The 20,155-nt window shown below is 37.1% G+C and overlaps 1 protein-coding gene across 3 annotated transcripts in view; it reads left to right on the forward strand.

Moving 5' to 3' along the window:
* The window catches only part of Nars2 (asparaginyl-tRNA synthetase 2, mitochondrial (putative)), a 117,264-nt gene that overhangs the window by 77,996 nt on the left and 19,113 nt on the right, over window positions 1–20,155 (forward strand). For all 3 annotated transcript variants that reach the window (XM_005379814.2, XM_005379815.2, XM_005379816.2), the window contains 4 exons: window positions 10,397–10,495; window positions 10,605–10,642; window positions 16,255–16,321; window positions 18,140–18,277. In XM_005379814.2, coding sequence (XP_005379871.1) covers window positions 10,397–10,495; window positions 10,605–10,642; window positions 16,255–16,321; window positions 18,140–18,277 — 342 coding nt within the window. The remainder of the gene's footprint in view (window positions 1–10,396; window positions 10,496–10,604; window positions 10,643–16,254; window positions 16,322–18,139; window positions 18,278–20,155) is intronic.

Consider the following 20,155-nt stretch of genomic DNA (forward strand, 5'->3'; position numbering starts at 1 on the left):
TGATTTTCCCTCACAGTTTCTGGCTTCCTGAGGCCAAGAATATTTGTGTTTTTAGCTCCTATCATTCTGTTTCTTTCCTAGTCTTTATGGTCATCATTAGGTCAAAGTAGCAAAAAGAAAAAAAATGCTAAAAATTAAAGGCAGTTTCCACATACACACTCTAAATGGCCAGGTCCCCTTTCCCTTTCCTTTGATTAGAGAAGTGGGTCTTCTTTTTGAGTCATAGGTATTTCTGGCATTCTTACCATGGCACAGCTCCACACCTAGAACTGCCTTCAGGGCTGGACCAGAAGAGAAAAGAGAGCTGGAAGAAAAAACTTACTTGGATGTCAGTATGACAGACCTATAACCCTGGTGCTCTGGCAGCTAAGGCAGGAAGATTGCAAATTCAAGTCCAGCCAGGGCAGCTCCATGAGACTTTGTATAAAAATGAGGGAAAGAGAGAGGAAGGGAGCAAGGGAGGAAGGGAGGAGGGGAACAAAGGAGGGAGGGGGGAGGGAAGGAAGGAAGGAAGGAAGAAAGGAAGAAGGGAAGGAGAGAGGTGGTGGCTGGTGATGTAGCTCAGTGAAAAGGTCCTGGATTCAAGCCCCAATGCCAAAAAATAGAAATTAAAAAAATTAAAACCAGCTCTAGGGATTTCCCCACTAACACTCTAACCCATAGGAACTTTTTCCTAGTTCTATGGAAAAATAGCAACTTTCTCTTAGAAGCTTTGCTTCCTTTACCTCCTGGACAGTTCAACATTTCACCCTTAAATCAAAGCCAAGAGACAGAGGAGGAGAGAATGGAACTGTCAAATTCATCCCCACCCCGAGTCCGCCTTTGAGAGTAAACCATCGTTTGCTCTTTTGAGTTGGGCGCTTGTTCTTTGTATCCTGACTAGACTTTTAAGTTACAGTTGGTTAGAGAGATGGGTTGTAGTCAACTTTCTTCATCTTGGCCAGCAAGAGAAATAATATGGCTTAATTATTAATCTCCCTTTCAATATGCTGTGCACCCAGACATCAAAAGCAAGCTGAGCAGCAGCTACTCTTACATCAGACATTAAAAGGCGTTAAAGAAAGAAGCTGTAGGGTTGAGAGCATAGCTCAGTGGTAGAGCCCTTGCCTAGCAGGTATGAGGCCTGGATTCAATCCCCAGCACCACAAAAACAAACCAAAATTGTTGGAAGAGAGAGAGAAGGTTGCTATAGAATGATAAAGGAATCAATTCAATAAGAAGATACAATAAGCACTATTAAATCTAAAAGGAGAGAGATAAGATCTAATACAATAATAGTGAGACACTTCATCCCTTTTTATGAAGAGAAAACTCATCCAGATAAAAGTCAACAAAAAAAATCAGAGTTAAACTGTACTGTACTGTACTGTAGAGCATATAGATTTCACAGACATTTACAGAAAGTTCATCCAGTGACTATTGAATGCACATTCTTTCTTTAGCACATAGAACGTTCTCAATGAACAGTGAGTCATTAACAAAATCAAAAAGAAATTGTTAAAAAGTGTTTAAGCAAAAGCAATACTAAGTGGGAAGTTTACAACAGAAATGCCTACGTTAAAACACGGAGCTGTTCCAAACTACAGAAAAAAAAGAGCTAGGTATGGTCTATGCCTATAATCCCAGCTCCTTGGGAGGCTGAGGCAAGAGGATCACAAGTTTGAGGCCAGCCTGGGCAACTAGCTCAGAGTTAAAGTCCTTGCTTGCATAGTAGCATGTGTGAGGCCCTGATTCAATCCCCAGTACCACCAAAAAAAAAAAATGTCAGGTGGTGGGGGGTAGATTTCAAATAACCAAACACTGCACCTCAGGACCTAGAAAAGTAAGAGCAAACCAAAACCAAATTAGTAGAAGAAAAGCAATAACATCAGAGCAGAAGTGTGATGTGGTGATGCATACCTGTAATCCCAGCACTCAGGAAGCTGAAGCAAGAAGGTTGCTGTGAGTTCAAGGCCAGCCTCAGCTACATAGTGAGTTAAAGGCCAGCCTGAACTGTATAGCAAGACCCTGTCTCAAAAAACAAAACAAACAAACAAAAAAACAAACTATATATATATATATATATATATATATGTATAAAGAGCAAAGCAGAAGAAAATGAAATAGAGGTTAATAGAAACTGAAACAAACTTTTTTGATGAGATAAACCAACTTTTAGTTAGATCAAGAGAAAAGAAGAATCAAATAGAACTAGAGATTAAAAAAAAGAAACTAGAGCTGATACCACAGGGATGCAAAGGATCACTAGGCACTATTATGTACTATTATATAGCAATAAGTTGGAAAACGTAGAATAAATGGATAAACTTCTGGATACATACATTGTACCAAAATTGAACTAAATCAGTAATAGAATCTCAGTTAAGTAGGATCAGATGGCTTCACTGCTCAATAGAACCAGTTCTTCTCACACTAGTCGAAAAATTTTGAAGAGAGAATTCTTCAAAACTCTTTATGCGAGGCCAGCATGATGCTAATACTGAAACAAGAAAAAGGACATGACAGCAACAATAACAACTATACACCACTATCCCTAATAAATTTAGATGCACAGTTCTATGTAAAATACTAGCAAACTGAATCCTATACCACATCAAACAGAGCATTCATTATAACCAGTGATCAATCCCAGGATAGAGGATGGCTCAACATTCTCAAATTAATAAATGTAATACATCCCATCAAGAAAATGAAAGATAAAAACTATATGTTCATCTTCTTTGTTTTTTATTTATTTATTGTTTTGAGACAGGATCTCTCTGTAATTCAGGCTGGCCTTGAACTCACTTTGTGGCCCAGACTTCCCTTGAACTTGTAAGATTTCTCATGCCTCAGACTCCTGAGTGCTGGGATTACAAGTGTGCATCACCACACCCCACTTGTTCATCTTAATAGATGCAGAAAATAATTTTGTAGATGTGAACATCTCTAGAGCACAGACCGCATTACTTAGAGTAGTAGCTTAGCATAAGTAAAATCATGAATTCAGTCCCCAGTACTAAGGAAGGGAGAGGAGGAAGAAAGAGAGAAAGGCAGTTCTCCTTATGATGTAAACTCTGAATAAATTAGAGGTTAAAGGACCTATACAGAAACCCACAGCCAACATCATACTAAAAAGGGAGAGGCTAGAATCTTTGCGCTGAGGTCTGGAATAAGACAGGGATATTTGCTGTCATCCCTTGTATTCAGCAGAGTACTGGAAATTTCAGCCAAAGCAATTAGGCAAGAGAAAGAAATAAAAGGCCTACAAATAGGAAGAAAGAAAGTAAAATTATCCCCTGTATATAGATTCTATGATTTGACATATAAAAAATCTAAATAGTTTGCTAAAATATAGTTAGGAACTGACAAATTTAGTAAAGTTGCAGCATAGGAAATCAACATAAAAATTAGCATTTTAATATACCACTGATGACAAAACTCAGACTTTACAGGAAGTACTTCAAAGAATCAACAACTGGGATCTCATCTTATTAAAAAGCTTTTGCACAGCAAAACAAATCACCAACAAAGTGAAAAGACAGCCTACAGACTGGGAAAAAATTTTAGCCAATTGTCTCTCAGACAAAGAATTTCTATCTAGAACATACAAAGAACCGAAAAAAATCAGACCCCAAATTCAAAGACCCAATCAAAAAATGGGCTTCTGAGATGAGTATAGACTTCTCAGATGAAGAAATAAAAATGGCAAATAAATACATGCAAAAATGTTCAACATCATTGGTCATTCGAGAAATGCAAATTAAAGCAACATTGAGCTTCCATCTCACCCCAGAAAGAAGGGCTATCATCAAGAAATCAACCAATAACAAATGCTAGAGGGACTGTGGAGAAAAAGGAACCCTTCTCCGCTGTTGAGGGGAGTGTAGACAGATACAACCACTGTGGAAATCAGTGTGGAGATTCCTCAAAAAACTAAGATTAGAGGTCCCATTTAACCTAGCTATTACCCGTCTGGGTATCTTCCCAGAAAAATTAAAAACATCATACCACAGCATATGTGTGCACCCATGTTTACTGCAGCACAATTTGTAATAGCTAAATCTTAGAAACAACCCAGATGCCCATTCATCAAGGAATGGATAAAAAAAGATGTGATATTTTTATACAATGGAGTACTACTTAGCCATAGAGAAGGATAAACTTGAGACTTTCATAGGTAAATGGATGCAATGTGAAACCACACTCATAAGTGAAATAAATGAGACTCAATAAACACTGTATTGTCTCCCTGGTGTGTGAAACTTAAAGAGTGAATAAGTTCTAAAATGTAGAGTTGATAGTGTGAAATGAGAAGGAATTGTTTAAAAGGAATTGTTTAAAAGGATGGGTGAAAGGGGAAAGGCCAGAAGAGGGAAAAAATGTGTCAGTTATACTATTAGTGTCTCTTAGTTCATTAAAAGGAAGACTTGTGCTATTATGAATTGGAGAACTTTTTATGCCCATATCTTATGCCCTGAGTAACTACTTTAAAGATAGCAACATGTAAGGTATTAGCTATTGTTATTCTCCTATGATTTTGTTATGAAGTTTTGTTTTACCTTTTTTTCCATAAAATAAAACTAAAAATTATATATGTATGTATATACATACATATATATAAGTATCACTGATGAGATTGCTAAGAATGAAATCATGAAGCAATCCCATTCACAATAGCTACAAAAAATAAAATACCTAGAAATTGACTTAATCAAGAAGGTGAAAATCCTCTATAAAGAAAATTACAAAGCTCTGATGAAAGAAATTAAAGAGAGAAATGCAAAACGGTGGAAAGACTGGCTATGTTCATAGATTTGAAGAATTAATACTCTTAAAATATCCATACTTTCCAAAGCAATTCCGAGATTGCAGTCCTCATCAAAATACTAATCCCACACTTTACACAAAGAGAAGAAACAACCCCCAAGTTTATGGAAGCACCAAAGATTCTGAATAGGCAAAGCAGCCTTGGGTAAAAAGAACAAAGCTGATACTTACTATATCACAAAGGAGTAGTAGCTGAGTGTGGTAGTGCACACCTGTAATTCCAACACTGAGGGAAGCTAAGGCAGGAGGCTCACAAATTGAAGTCCCTCCTGGGCAACTTATCAAGACACTGCCTCAAAATAAAAAGAGCCTGAGGATATACCATAGTGAAAAAGTGCTAGGTTCAATCCACAGTACCACTACCGGCCTCCCCAAAAAAAGCCAGGCATAGTGGCACACGTGTGTAATTCCAGCACTTGGGAGGCTGAGGCAGGAGAATCGCTGCAAGTTCAAGGCCAGCCTGGGCTACAAAGTGAGTTCAAGGCCAGTCTGAACTGCATAGTGAAACCCTATCTCAAAAAAAAAAAAAGCATGATATTGACATAAAAAAGAACAAAAACAGCTACACATACTGATTGAACAGAACTGAGTGTGCGGAAATAATCTGTCACTTTTCCAGCCAGCTGATTTTCCACAAAGATGCGAAGAACATACACTGAAGAAAAGAGTCTTTTCAGTGCATGCTGAGACAGTTAGGGTATTCACAGGCAGAAGATTGAAACTAGACCCTTATATCTTACCAGTTTTTTTTTTAAAAATCAATTCAAAATGGATTAAAGACTTCAGTGAGTGGGGTTTGGCATATACCTCAGTGGTAGAACCCTGGGTTCAGTCTCCAGACTTATATGTAAAACCTCAAAGTATAGAGTCACTACAAGAAAACATAGGAGAAAGCCTTCTGCACATCTGAATATGCAAGGGTTTTTTGGACAGGAAACAAAAATAAAAATAGATGAGATTTTAGCAACTGAAAAGCTTCTGCACAGCAAAGGAGACAGTCATCAGAATGAAGAGAAAACCTACAGAATAGAAGAAAATATTTGCAAGTTACACATTTAACAAAGGGTTAATATCTCGAATATGTAAGGAACTCCAAAAACTCAGCAGCAAAAAAAGAAAAACAGCAGACCCAAAAAAGGACAGTAGACCTGAAAAGATTTATTAAAAGAAGACATACAAATGGCCAATAGATACGTGAAAAAAAAATCATCAGGGAAATAACAGATTAAAGTCACAATAAGCTATCACCTCACCCAGTAAGAACAGATATTATCAAAATGACTAAAGATAACAAATGCTGGCAAGGACATGGAAAAAACGTCTTTGCACACTCTTGGTGGGAATGAAATTAGTTTAGCCATTATGGAAAATTATGGAGGTTCCTCAAAAAATCACAAATAGAGCTAGCATATGATCCAGCAGTCGCACTACTTACTGGGTGTATATCCAAAGGAAAATGAAATCAGTGTGTCAAAGGACATCTGCACTCCTATGTTAGTATTCACAGTTGCCAAGATGAGGAATCAACCTAAGTATCCATCAAATGATAAATGGATACAGAAAATGTGATGCATTGTGATATGCACAATGGCATGGTATTTCATTTTTTTTCTTTTTTTCTTTTTTTTTTTTTTGTTGTTGTTTTTCTTCTGGTATTGGGAATCAAACTCACAACCTTGCACTTGCCAGACAGGTGCTGTGCCGCTCAGCTAAATCCTCAGTCCCCGTATTTCATCTTTAAATACTCTATCTGAAAAGCTCATATATTATGCATATATACACAAATAACTGACAGAATAAAAACTAGATAAATAGGAAGTAGGAGAATTTCAAGTAATTCTCCAAATTACCTATTCTGTGGTTTCAAAAATATTTTAATATGTATGCTATTTTGTTTCAGTTATACTACTGGTTTCTCATAGTTCACTAAAAAGAAAGCTTTGTGCTGTTATCTTTGTAAAAGAGAATCTTTTTTGTCTATGCCTTGTACTCAGTAACTACTTTGAAGATAATGATAGTATATTAACTATTATTGTTCTCTTTTTATTTTGTTATGAAATTTTATTTTAGTTTTTCATAAAATAAAAAAATACTAGGAATCTACAGATAGAAGTGAGTCATTATGTTAAGTCAGACACAAAAAGACATATACTGCATGCTGTCCTTACATATATGGAGTATAACATTGATCTCAGAAAAGTTGATAGTGTAGTGATGGTTACCAGAGGCTGGGAGAGAACAGGGGTAAGGAGGGTGAGGGAACAATTGACCAAAAGATCCAAAGTAACCAATAAGAGTAAGAAACTCTGATGTGGTATTGCATAATAAGGTGAATATGGAGAATATTTATGCACTGTACATCAAAAAAAAAATGAGAAGACAAGATACTGAATGTTTTCACCTTGAGAAAATTATAGATGATTGAGGAAATAGATCTATTTGCTATAATATCAACATTGCACATTGTATACCTATATTGAAACATTATCATGAACATTGCCATGTTCATTTTTTATGTTTCCATGTATTAGCTACAAGTAGTAAAAGATTTCTACTTTTATCTCGGAATTATCCCAAATTAGATGTTCCTTACATAGTTATACAAAAAGGCCTCTGACTAATTTTGTGAATCTTAATGCTGACCTTCATGAATTTAACAATAACTAGAAAGTTAAGTTAAGTAAAGAGAATGCCCAAGTTTTGGTGTCAGGGATTTGCTGCTTGTTATTCTACCACACTCGTCCAAGGTACTCAAGGCATGCACTGTTGAATGATTTAGTTACTTGGAATATGACCATTTTTCCTAGAGACAGAAGAAAAAAGTGTGCTCCTCAGAAATAATTTGCTTTCGCTTCCTTTTATGAATTACATTCTGTGGAAACATCTTGATGAAAAGCATTCACTTAAATATTAAATCAGACTATTGTACTAAAATACTGTTTCCTCTCATGAACTAAAAGTATAATTAAGAATTACTGTTTTAGTGACATTTACTAATACATTTTTAAAACATCTTAGCATTAGGCTAAACCTTCAGTTTCTGTTTTCTTCAAATGTATTTTTACAGGATCTGAAAGTCAAGGTTAGGGAAGTCAGTGGTTTTCAATTTTAAATGGAAGTTTCCTGCTTAAGAAAGACCGCCAGTTTAACAGCCCTAGTTGTGGTCAAAGTCTTAGGTTATAGATAGGTGTATTGTGTCTCTTAACAGTCCCAGAATACCACACATGTACGTCCAGTCTACCCACCCCCCCACCCCCGTGCAATCTCCGCACTGTTTTTCTTTCCTAGGATCATAAACTGTTCAGTTATTTAGTAACTTCTTTATCTCACTGCTGGCTTGGAAGGTGAAATAGGCTCAAGGTAAAGGATCTGTAGCCTCCAGCTGTCCTTCTGTCATCAATGTATTTCTCTCTCCTGCTTCCCTCCCCACACAATTCATCTGGTTTTCTTTCTTTTCTCCCACTGGTTTAGAACGTATTGTTTATTATTCTAGTTCTGTAATTTTAGTGGTTTACTTTACTTTTTTACACCACGTCTACATTTAGACATCTCTTCTCAGAGTATAAGGCCCTTAGAAAGTTCTACTTTAATTCTGTTTATCCCTTCAATGTTATCCTGACGCTTGTCTAGTCTTTGGATTCTAGCTTGTTTTTTCTATCCGCCAACTTAGTTCTCATTACTGTTACACTGTCAGAGCTTAGAAACCCATATGCTCACCAGTTTCTTTCCATATATTAAATGTACATGCTGATTGGAAAGATATATGGCTGTAGTAACAGAAAGAATAAACCAGAAATGTAATACAGCTTAGCAAGACATCTACATTAAATGACACTAATAAAGACCGATGCCTCATAAACTATACGTGGTTATCACTTGGAATTGGATTATTTTCCTATATCTGATCATATTAAATTCCTTCAGTAGACAGTTGTGTCCCTACTGTGTTTCTAGCCCGGGATAGGATATACCAGTGATGCAGCAGAGGAAAAGATTTCCTCCCTCTGAAGCAACCTGTACTTTATAAGTACATGTTCATGAACGTAACATTTGCAGGGCTAAAGAGAGCTCATTTCTGGTTTTAACCAGAAATTTCGGTTTTTACTTTTTTGTTTGTTTTGTGTTTGTTTGTTTGTTTTGGTGCTGGAGATTGAACTCAGGGCCTCATTGATACTAAAGCATGTGCTCTCCCACTCACCTATGACCCAGGTCTCCCAAAATTTTAGTTTTTGATTTACAAAGAGATTTTAGAAATATTTTCCAACCCAGTTACTGTTTTCTTCTAAGAACAAATATCTGCCATGAATGTTCTATGGGCACAACTTGTAGAACAAATTCTTATATACTGATTTGTGATATGCAGATTCATATTATTTTACTTGTTCTTTGGCAAAAAATAGTATACATTTATATTTAGCTATATCTCATTGATGTAGGACACATGATATAGGGATGATATAGTACCTCCAAAAAGTCCAAATAATATAAGGGAAATATAATTCCTTACCTGCTAGATGGCCAATACAGAGTCCATATTCTCCAGAATCAAAAAATGAATTCTAAGAACAATAGAGGTTAAGCGTAGGAAGTATTTACTGAGAGAAAGAAGGCTTCTAAGAGGTACAGAAAGGGGTCCCAAGTGGGTTGCTGAGGAACCCAAGTTTTATAGAGCAAAACCATAAGGTGTGGCAGGTTAAGGTGGGACAAAACCATAGTTAACTGATAAGATTACAAGTATAGTCGCTTAGGTGATATTGTTCCAATGGAAAATCACAAGGTGGGTATAAGGTGGAACAAAATTATGGTCAGTCAAGAAAATTACAAGTAAAATTGTTTAAGTAATACTGATTAAATGGGGAAGCTAGTCCCATAGCAAGCATATGTGGAATGGAACAAACAAGGACTTTCCAGGAAGTAATGGGCTGGAGAGGTTTTGGTCCCCCTGGATGTAGTCTTTTCTCTGTCCTGAGGCCTGACCTCAACAAATGTGCCTCCAGCCACGGTTGTCTTCTTCACTGACCTTTTTCCAGGGCCTAACCTTGTTATTTCTAAATAACTTAGCTGTCAACATCATTGCCTCTCAAATTTTAGAGCTGACTTTTACTTACCTGTGATTAAGTGAAACACTTTTCAAAATGTTCTTACTCTTCACAGCAGCTGATACTTACATAGTTCTGTGAGCCAGGTACTAAGCTAATAAGTCTGATAGATGGATTATCTTATTTAATTCTCACAAAATCCTGTGAGCTGGGTACTATTATTGTCCTGATTCTACAAATCAGTTTATTGATATTTAGAAAAACATCAGTTATAGCTGTTCATTTAACATCTCACTTCACTGCAAGTATTGAAGCTGTTAACTTAAGATTCAATCTTTTTTCTGTCTCTTTCCCTCCCTCTCTGAGAAGAAATTGAGCTTCCTGGGAAACCGGACTAATTTGCTGGAGTACATTCAAGGGTTCAGAGGCTTAGTGGATTTACAGTTGCTGAAACCTGGAGGCAGGCCGCAGAGCCCGCCCCACCCCCCAGCAGGTTTTTTTGTATAAAGTTGCTCACTTCTCAGGCAGCTCTGTGCCGTTTCTCTTAGGTTATGGAGGATCTCTTCAAGGCTACAGCAATGAGTGTTCTCTCAAATTGTCCTCAAGATGTTGAACTCTGTCACAAATTCATAGCTCCTGGTCACAAGGTAATTAGTTTTGTGAATAAAGCCCAGTATAGCTGCTCTTTTAAGTATGTTAATGACATGCAATGACTATAATTACATTGTGAATTTTTTCTTGTCTTTTCTTATCAAGGACAGATTAGAACACATGCTAAAAAACAACTTTTTAATGTAAGTAGATACTTTATTTTTTTCTGAACTTTACTCATACTTTATCATTGTATTTATTGCATTGAATTACAATTTTTTGTTTGTAAATCTGCTTATCATACTCCCCAGATTTGAAACAAGACTTATGTCCTGATTATCTTTATAACTCTTGTGTCTGGCTCATAGTTAATAACCTGTATTATCGTAAATAAATTGATAAATTATACCAAAATAAATGAATTTAGTATATAGTATATTTAGTATAATTTATGAACTGTATTACTGCAATTAAAGTTATACAGTTATCCCTCGATATTCACCAGGGATTGGTTCTAGGAACCCCTCTCCCCCCATAAATACTAAAATCCATGGATGCTGAGGTTCTTTACATAAAATGATGTGCTATATTTGCATAAAACCTAAGAAATCCTCTCATATACTTTAAGTCACCTCGAAATTACCTAAATACTAATACAGAAACCAAGCCACCATATGTGACTGTAACAGTCCTAACAAGGAGCACGATTAGATCCCCAGGAAGTTTAAAACACTATATTGATAATATATTCACATTGTTGAGGGGGTGTCACCTTAGAACTAAAATAGTAGGCAGCAGTCACATATAAAACTGGATAGTGTGTTCGTAGCTGAAATGTGTTAATCCTTGTGCTCTTTGAAAGGAAGGGAGAGATACTCACTTTAGGCTGCTGAAGTCAGATGTGCATGTTGAAGTGCTCAGAGTAGGCACTGAAAGTAACAGGATGATGATAGTGTGTTCACATTGATTATCGAATCAGTGTTGTCAGAGTGAGAGAGGTGGGCAGTTGTTTGGTGGTACTTTCCACAGCTTACCACCATCCTTCAGCGACCTCACACTCTTTAAGATGCTGACTGAAATTCCTGAAAATATAGGCATGCTGGAATCTACCCATGAGTAGTCCTTTTAAAAAGTAAATGAAAACAAGTAAAAACCAGAGATGGCAAAATAAAGTGTTGTCCTTTGTATAGACTCTACTAATTATTAATGTATGAGGGATACCACATGACCTGTGTCCTTTTGAATACAGATTTCAGTGTATCATTCAATATATGTTAAAGTAGTTTTTGTTGTTGTTGTTGTTTTTGTTTTTCATTTTTCTTCAGGTACCAGGAATCGAACTCACGACCTTGCACTTGCCAGGCAGATGTTTTGCCGCTGAGCTAAATCCCCAGCCCCTGTTAAAATAGTTTTATATGGAAATATATTAAGGGCCCTGTATAGTAATTGAATTTAATATTTACAAAGCAGACATAGAGATGGAACTCTCTCCTCAAAAAAAAACACACTGAGCTGAACCCAAGCCTTTTCACTAAGCTATATCCCCAACACTTTTTTTAATTATTATTTTTTATTTCTCAAATGGGTCTCCTTAAGTTGCTGAGTTTCCCAGGCTGAGGCTGACCTCCCTGTCCTCTTGCCTCAGCCTCCCAGAGTGATGGGATTACAGGCATGTGCCACCATGCCCAGCTAGAACTTAATTATTTTAAGTTTCCTTTATAATATGAAATCTTCATATATTTGTTTATGTGAAGTTGAGGCAAAAAAATGTCAAAACTGGTCTCTTTACCTTAAAGGTTTTACTCCAGCTTCATTTAACAATGACAAATTTGAAATATGAAGGTAGTTTGATACTGTGTTGTGCAGTATCACCACGTCTCTTTCTTTCTCTCCCCGGAGCACTTGGGGAACAGTTTCTGGAAAGGAGAAGACATGTTATTCTTTGTATTTATCAAGGAAAAATACTTAGTAGAATGAGTTGATGATGGCCCTTAAGGATCTCCAGTGTCAGAGCTGTAACTTGAATTTGCAAGCATTATCCTAAGTCAAGGTGTTGGGAGAGTGGGTCAGAGGAGATGTTTATCCCTGTAAGAGGTATTCAGAGAGTTGTTTTTTCTTAATAATGAAGCAGGAATGTACCAATGATACAAAATCCTACTGCTTCACATTCTGACTGTTCTTAATATTTTTTGGTGTAATTGGAGGATCATATAAAGAAATAGTGTAACAAAATAACAGAATGTGTAAACACACCAGAACTTAAAAGTCAAGCTACTGCGATCTTATTTTACAGTTGCAAATACTTTTAAATGTTTGTATAACACATTATAAAAATTGATAATATGCTTTCACTAAGTTGAAGTGATTTATATTATTACTTAGTGGTAGAGTCAGAAGAAGAACTCAGAGCCCATTATCTTTTGTTTTGATTCAACATATGAAACTCCCACCACTTTTAGGCAGTATATTATCAGTTAAAGCAGAGACTCAGGAGTCAGCAGATGAGGATTTATTACTTACATGAGTGATTGTTGGCCAGCTACTTATTCTCTCAAAGTTTCAGTATCTCTTATGTAAAATAGTAATTTTAAAATTATTGTTACAGGCCAGATGTGGTGGTGCACACCTGTAACCCAGCATGTGGGAGGCTGAGGCAGGAGGATCACTATGAGTTTGAGGCCAGCCTGGGCTACAAAGTGAGTTCAAGGCCAGCCTGAACTGCATAGCAAAACCCTATCTCAAAAAGATATATAAAATAACATAACATAATGTAAAATTATTGTTACTACTGTGACTATTATTGTTACTACTATGAGCACCACCATTGTTACCTTACAAATTACATATTATTTAACAGTAGGTTTTGATTTTTTAAAAATTTCATTTTCTGAAAACATACTGTCACATAAACATAGCTTTGGGGGCTTTATTTGTACTGTAACACAAAACTATCTAGTTGGTTCTTATAGGTAGGAAATTCACTTTTCCTCAGAACACAAGTTTGTGCTGGGTGAACTATTTTTTTAGCTCGAAGTTCTTCAAAAAGTTTTCAAATTATTTTTATCCAAAGTACTGTTGCTTTATTTTTCCTGCAGTTTGTAAGGTAACTGACATTTTCATTTCTTACTGATGTGCATCAGTTTATATACCCCTATAAAAGAGCGCTAACATCTTTGACTATCAGAATATATAAAAATTACAGATTATAGCCAGGCATGGTGGCACTTGCCTGTAATCCCAGCATTCACAAGGCTGAGGCAGGAGAACCACCAAGAGTTCAAGGCCAGTGTGGGCTACAGAGTGAGTTCAAGGCCACCCTGAACTACAGAGCCAGATCCTGTCTCAAAAAAAAAAAAAAAATTACAGATTTTGAGCCAACAATTCTTCAAGTGCATAATTAGTGTATAAGAATTATTTGTAATATTAAAACAACACAGATTCCATGTTACTCCAAAAATAATGATTATCATTAAGAAATCAAATAATAGCAAATCCTGGCAAAGCTGCAGGAAGAAAAGAATCTTTTTGCATTGTTGGTGGGAATATAAACTAGTACAACCTCTATGGAAATCAGTGTGGAGAGTCCCCAAAAACCTAAAATTAGAAATTCCATTCAACCCCGCCATTCCTCCAAAGCAGTTAAAGGCATCATATTACAATGATACATACACACCCATGTTTATAGCAACACAGCTCGTAATAGCTAAATCTTGGGAGTGGCCTATATGTCCATCAGTAGTTGAATGGGAAAAGAAAATGTGGTCTTTATACACAAGGAGTACTACTCTGCCATAAAGGATAAACTTGTGATTTGTAGGAAAATGGATGAACCTTGGGACAATAATGTTAAGTAAAGTAAATCAGACACCCGAGTTTTTATCATATGGTTTCTCTTATGTGGGAAACCCCAAATATAAATAAAAAGCAAAGTAAAAAATAATAGAAAATAGAGAGATCTTTTGCAAATGAAAAGAGGACCAAGAGATGGAGGGAGGGGAGGGAAAGGGGATGAAAAAGGAATGACAGTGTGTTCTGTGCATGGAGCAACTCCCCACAAAGAGTGTAAGCATTATGTACTGCAAATGTGTACTAATAAAAATTAAAATTGAAGAAATAGAAAATGAAAGAATTATTTGTAATAACATTAAATAGAAATAGGTAGTCATGATTTGTAATAGCAAAAAAATTAGAAACACCCAAAATATCCATCAATAAATAGGTGGTTAAGCTAATTATGTATGTTACATCCATAAAATGGAATATTATTTAATTGAAAAAACAAAGTTTTTTGCATAGATAGATCAGCAAGGTATATTAGTGAGTAAAATAAGGTATGAGAGAGAATTTATGATACATATATGCTGTTACTGATATTCACTAAGAAAAGATTATTAGTATTTACTTATATATGCTATGTGTATATTTTTTCATTCTTCTGGAAGGATACACAGGGAACCAACAAGAGTGACTGTATGAGAGGAAAGGAACCTGGTGGCTATAGGACAGGGAAGGAAGGGAGATACATAATTAGTGTATAAAAACAGTCTGTAATAGCATTAAATAGAAATATGTAGTTTCATCTGTTTTGCTGAGGTGAGGTCGAGCTTTGTTGCCCAGGCTGGTCTTCCGCTCCTGTGCTGACGTGATCCTCCCACATCAGCCTCCGCAGTAGCTGGCACTAGAGGCACATGCACCAGGCCTGGGTTTTGTGGTCTTTTATACATACTAAGGGTTTGTTTTTTTACTATATAGATATATTACTTGTTCACACTGTGAAATTAAAACAAATTCTTGATTTGTCTTCTTTTAGACATGAGAATTTATTAAGAGAACCAGTGGTATTTTTCTTAAAGGTCTTATAGTACATAGAATATACTACTAAGTCCTCACCATGGCCTGAGAAAGTCCATATGATCTGATTTCTGACTGCCTTTCTTACCTAATTTTCTGGCATTCTTCCACTTGTTCAATATGCTCCAGACACAGTGACCTTTCTGTTCCTTTAGCAAGCCAGACTGTTCCTCACTTTAGGCCCTTGTACTTGCTGTTCTTTTTGCCCAGAACATTTCTCCCCGAACAGTTACATAGTTCGTCTTTTTCACTGGATACAGGTTTATGTTCACATGTCACCAGCTCAGGCCTTTCCTGACTATTTTATCTAACATGGCACCCCGCAAACACTCTCTGTATTCTTACCTCCCTTCATTTTCCCTCATAGCACTAATAGCTACCTAGCATTACTTCCCTCCCCTTCTCCGCTCTTGTCTCTCTTCTTCTTCCTCCCTCCTCTTCCCTCCTCTCTCCTCTGCTTTTTCTTCTTCTTCCTGTCTCTCCTTCCCTCCCACCCTCCTCCTCTCTCTCATCCATCATGTCTTCATGAATGCATGGCCTTTGTTTTTGTTGCTATCCGCAGTGCCTGGAATCGTATGTAGCATCTAGTAGGTGCCAAATATATGTTTGTTGGATGAATGATGCTTCTAGGAAATTCTATTGCTCTTTCATCCTTAGTATTTCATACCTTTTTTTATATGGCATTGGTATAACATGGACTCAAAGCAAATCCGCACTTGCTGAAGTGACTTAGCTCCTCTGTGTATGTTACAAATTCATCAGGAATGAGTTATTGAACATCTACTTCTCTTCATGCAGATCAGACCTGCATGGGATTAGATCAGCTTTAATTCCTGATTATTCAGTGTTCACTTATGACCTCGCAAACTATATGGGATGTGCTTTTTGTAGTTTTAAGATGACCTAGTTAAACACAGATCCGTTGTATTAACCCTTTCTCTGCTTTTCCCTTGTTTTCCTCCAGCATTTCCTACACAGAGGCCATAGAGATCTTAAAGAAAGCAGCCCACAACTTCACCTTCACCCCAGAGGTAGTAAGTTGCACTTGTGTGCATGTGACATGTTTCTCTCTTGTCCTTTGTTTTTACATTATTAAGATCCCTTCAAAATAATCTTACTTCTCTTATTAGACATGTGTAGTATTTTCTCATCACTACATAGCCTTTGATGTTTGCTGGATCTTGTTGAACTACTTAAGATGAAAAATAATTTTGAAGTAGAATTGTATTATTTGAAGTAGCAGTGACTAAAGGGCTATAAACAAGTCCCTTAAATTTAGGAATATGAAAATGATAAAAGAGAGTGATAATCATAGAATAGTACTATACAAATCAACTAGTGCACTGTTTCCCAATGTATATTCTGAATGATATTAAAAGGTGACAGACTTGGCTGGGTGTGGAGGCACACGCCTGCAATCCCAGCACTTGGGAGGCTGAGGCATGAGGATCATTGTGAGTTTGAGACCAGCCTGGGCTACAAAGTGAGCTCAAGACAAGCCTGAACTGAATAGTGAGTCTCTGTCTCAAAAAGACAAACAAAGAATTAATTTGTTAAAAAATAAGAGGTGACAGACACAAAATGGCTATATGATTAAATAAGTTTAGGCAACATGGTTTTTTTGAATTTTATAGAGCCTTTAATTTTGAGCACTCAAAATAACCCTTTTCGAAAAATTTTATTTCTGAAATATTTACTAATAAAGATTCTTTCTAAAGTATATAGTGTGATAATTTGATGTATGTATACATTGTGTAATGATGGTCACAATCAAATTAAAGAACATATCTGTCAGCACCGCACTATACATTAGATCCCCAGAACTTGTTCATCTTGCTCAAAGTTTGAGCCCTTTGCTCAGCATCTCTTTATTTCCCCAGCCCCACCTCTGACCACCACTGTTCTGCTCGCTGTTTCTGTGAAAGAACTCCTTTATTGTATTGGCAAGAGTATAGGTCCAGACCTACCACATGCTAGAGGCAAGTCTCCTCGTTTCTATTCCAGTCCTTTTCTCCCACCACTGCCACCGCTCCCTGCTGCCACTCCTAGGCTGCTTGTGTGCTCTTTTGGTGCAGACTTAGTACTGCTTTTATGAAGCAGCAGCTGAGGACACTGGTGCTCACAATGGCCCACACAAAGGAGTCAAGACTGAGAACAAGGGTCGTCTTGATTTAATCATATAACCTTTACTGTCTGTCACCTTTTAATATCATTCAGAATATTGAACTGAACTAGTTGATTCCTAGAGTAATTACCAAGTAGCTAAGTTGCCCGGGCAAGGCTCAAACTTGTGATCCTTTGGTCTCAAAATTTAAAAATAAGTAAAAAGGGCTCGGGAGGTAGTTCAGTGCAAAAGCCTTGTGTTCAGTCCCAATGCCACTGAATAAATAAGTAGATACATACATACATATTAGAGCATCTAATATATGACTTATTTTTAAAAATTCACCAAGAGAAGCATCTAACCAAAGATAGACTCATTGCTTCCCTTATTTAATTTCCTGAGATTTAGAATCAGTGACTGTGGGAGAAGCTCTGGGCAATATTAATAAAAACTTGCAGTTCTGAAGTAAATTTTATCCCTTTGGAAAGTGTACTTTGTTTTCCTACGGGCTACGATTCAGCAGCTGAATGCTACTCCTTGAGACAGGACTTTCATCTTTCCAGGCAGTTGGCTGAAAGTATCTCACTTCAGTTTAGTCAGCTGTGTAACCTCAGCTGAAAGCTGTACACATCACTGAGCCTCAGGGAGAGGAAGCCCTTGAAACGGATAGAGGTCGTGTGGGGGTGCTTTGTTGTGTATCTGGGCTCTGTCTTCCCTTTTTATCATTAATTTTCTCTCATTACAGTGGGGTCTTGATCTACAAACTGAACATGAGAAGTACCTGGTGAAGCACTGTGGCAACACACCAGTCTTTGTCACAGATTATCCTCTAGCACTCAAGCCGTTCTACATGAGGGACAATGAAGATGGTCCTCAGCACACAGTAAGAGGACACTTAATAACTTGGGTCTCATCGTCTCCAAGTGTGGGGTTTTTTCCCCCTTGGCTTAATTTTGTTTAGCTTTTAGCAAATTTTTTAATGATGTCCATTACTCTTTTCATCTCATAAAATGAAAGCCTTTTTCAGGGTACCTCCTAACAAGCATCCCCAAGGAAGATCCCAGTGTTCTCTAAACATAATTCCTCATTTCTGTTGCAAGGTGTCCTCGTTAGTTTAGCAGAGGCAGATGTAGATGAGCTCTGTTTGGGTTTTGTTTATTTTTTTTGTTTTGTTTTGTTTTTATTTTTGTTTTTGGTACCAGGAATCAAACTCAGGACCTTGCGCTTGCCAGGCAGGCGCTTGTGCCACTGAGCTATATCCCCAGCCCTGAGTTTTGTTTAAACAGTTGAGAGGAAGTAGCCTAGAACTCTGTGTGGTAATACAGGTCTACTGGCAAGTTCAATATCAATTCAGAGATTCCTGGGAGGAGGAGCACGCTGGGCTGCAGACGTTAGCAGTGGCATGACCAGGCAGAGAAGGAGGCAACTTAGATGGGATACTGTAGTTTGGACTATAAATAAAGATAGTAAGGAGAGGCAGTAGAGGAATCAAGGAATTGTAGGCAGATGCTGCCTGTCACAGGCCTTGTCTGTCTCTTCCCCATCTTTCTGTCTTTTCTGTTTCTCTGACCTCTTTAGCCTTTCTCATCCTCTGTTTCTTACCCTCGATTTTAGTTGCTTTTTGTTGTGGCTTGCTTTTTCCCTTTTTTCTGTTATTTCTCTCCCCTCTACACAATTAGCCCTAATACAAAATAGGAATATATTCTTACTTTTAATATACTTACTAAGTAGTTATATATTTACTATCCATTATTAAAGTCTGTGACATATATTTATCTTAAAATAGGCCCCAAAACTAAACTTTTCTATCTGATGCTTTTCCCTTGTCTATAGGTAAATATAGGAAACAAAGGTCAGAGCCCTCTAGTAAACAGAAGGCTCCCAACCAAGGTATACAACGTTATCTGTTTGAATATATTTCCTGCTTTCTCTTAACATACTAATAAAACAGTATTAGTCCCCATTTGCTAGATTGAGTCACATACTACCATCTTATAATTCTGAAACAGTTTTGCAAAGAACCTTTTTTTCCCATTTTATAGATGAAAAACAGGAATCCAAGGAGATTGCCTGCAGTTCAGCCCTTAGCACCACACTCACACCCACCGACCCCACCCCACCCCGCACAGTGCGCCCTTCTCATGTAATAGCCTTTAGGGAGCGCTTTTCAGTCATTCATCTGTGGGCTCCCAAAAGTTCTTAAGACTTTCCATCTCTGTAAAGACATTTCTGGGTGATCAGCCAAAATGAGCCTTCATTTGCTGGATTTCTATAGCATTTGAAGAATTCGCATCTGTTTTCTGTAGTTTCTATGTAAGTGTTGTTTTGCGCTCTCAAATTAGACTCCTCTTTAGGATTATGATAGCATCAGTAATGACTTCATAATAAATTGAGAAAGTTTTAAGAGTCTGTATTTTGCTTGACCTCTCAGCACTGTTAATGACTTCTTATTCTTAAAGCCCTCTCCTCCCGTGGCTTCTGTAATGTTGCGTGCTCCCACTTGTTTTCCTTTCTCACTGGTTATTCTTTCTGAGTCTCCTGTATAGATTCATCTCCTTCTACTGACGCATTACACACTGAAATTTCTCACGTCTTGGTCCTGGGTCTTTTCTCTCCCCAGGTGATTTCTTCTTCCTATTTATTCTCAAGTAACTCAGAAATTTATATTTATACAGACTTCTCTGGGCTCTTAACTCATGTCTTATTGCCTCATTGACGCTGTTCATATACCTCAAAGGCATCGTAAATATAACATGTTAAG

This window comes from Chinchilla lanigera, unplaced genomic scaffold (genome assembly GCF_000276665.1).
Source record: "Chinchilla lanigera isolate Chin_1 unplaced genomic scaffold, ChiLan1.0 scaffold00013, whole genome shotgun sequence".
Lineage (NCBI taxonomy): Eukaryota > Metazoa > Chordata > Mammalia > Rodentia > Chinchillidae > Chinchilla > Chinchilla lanigera.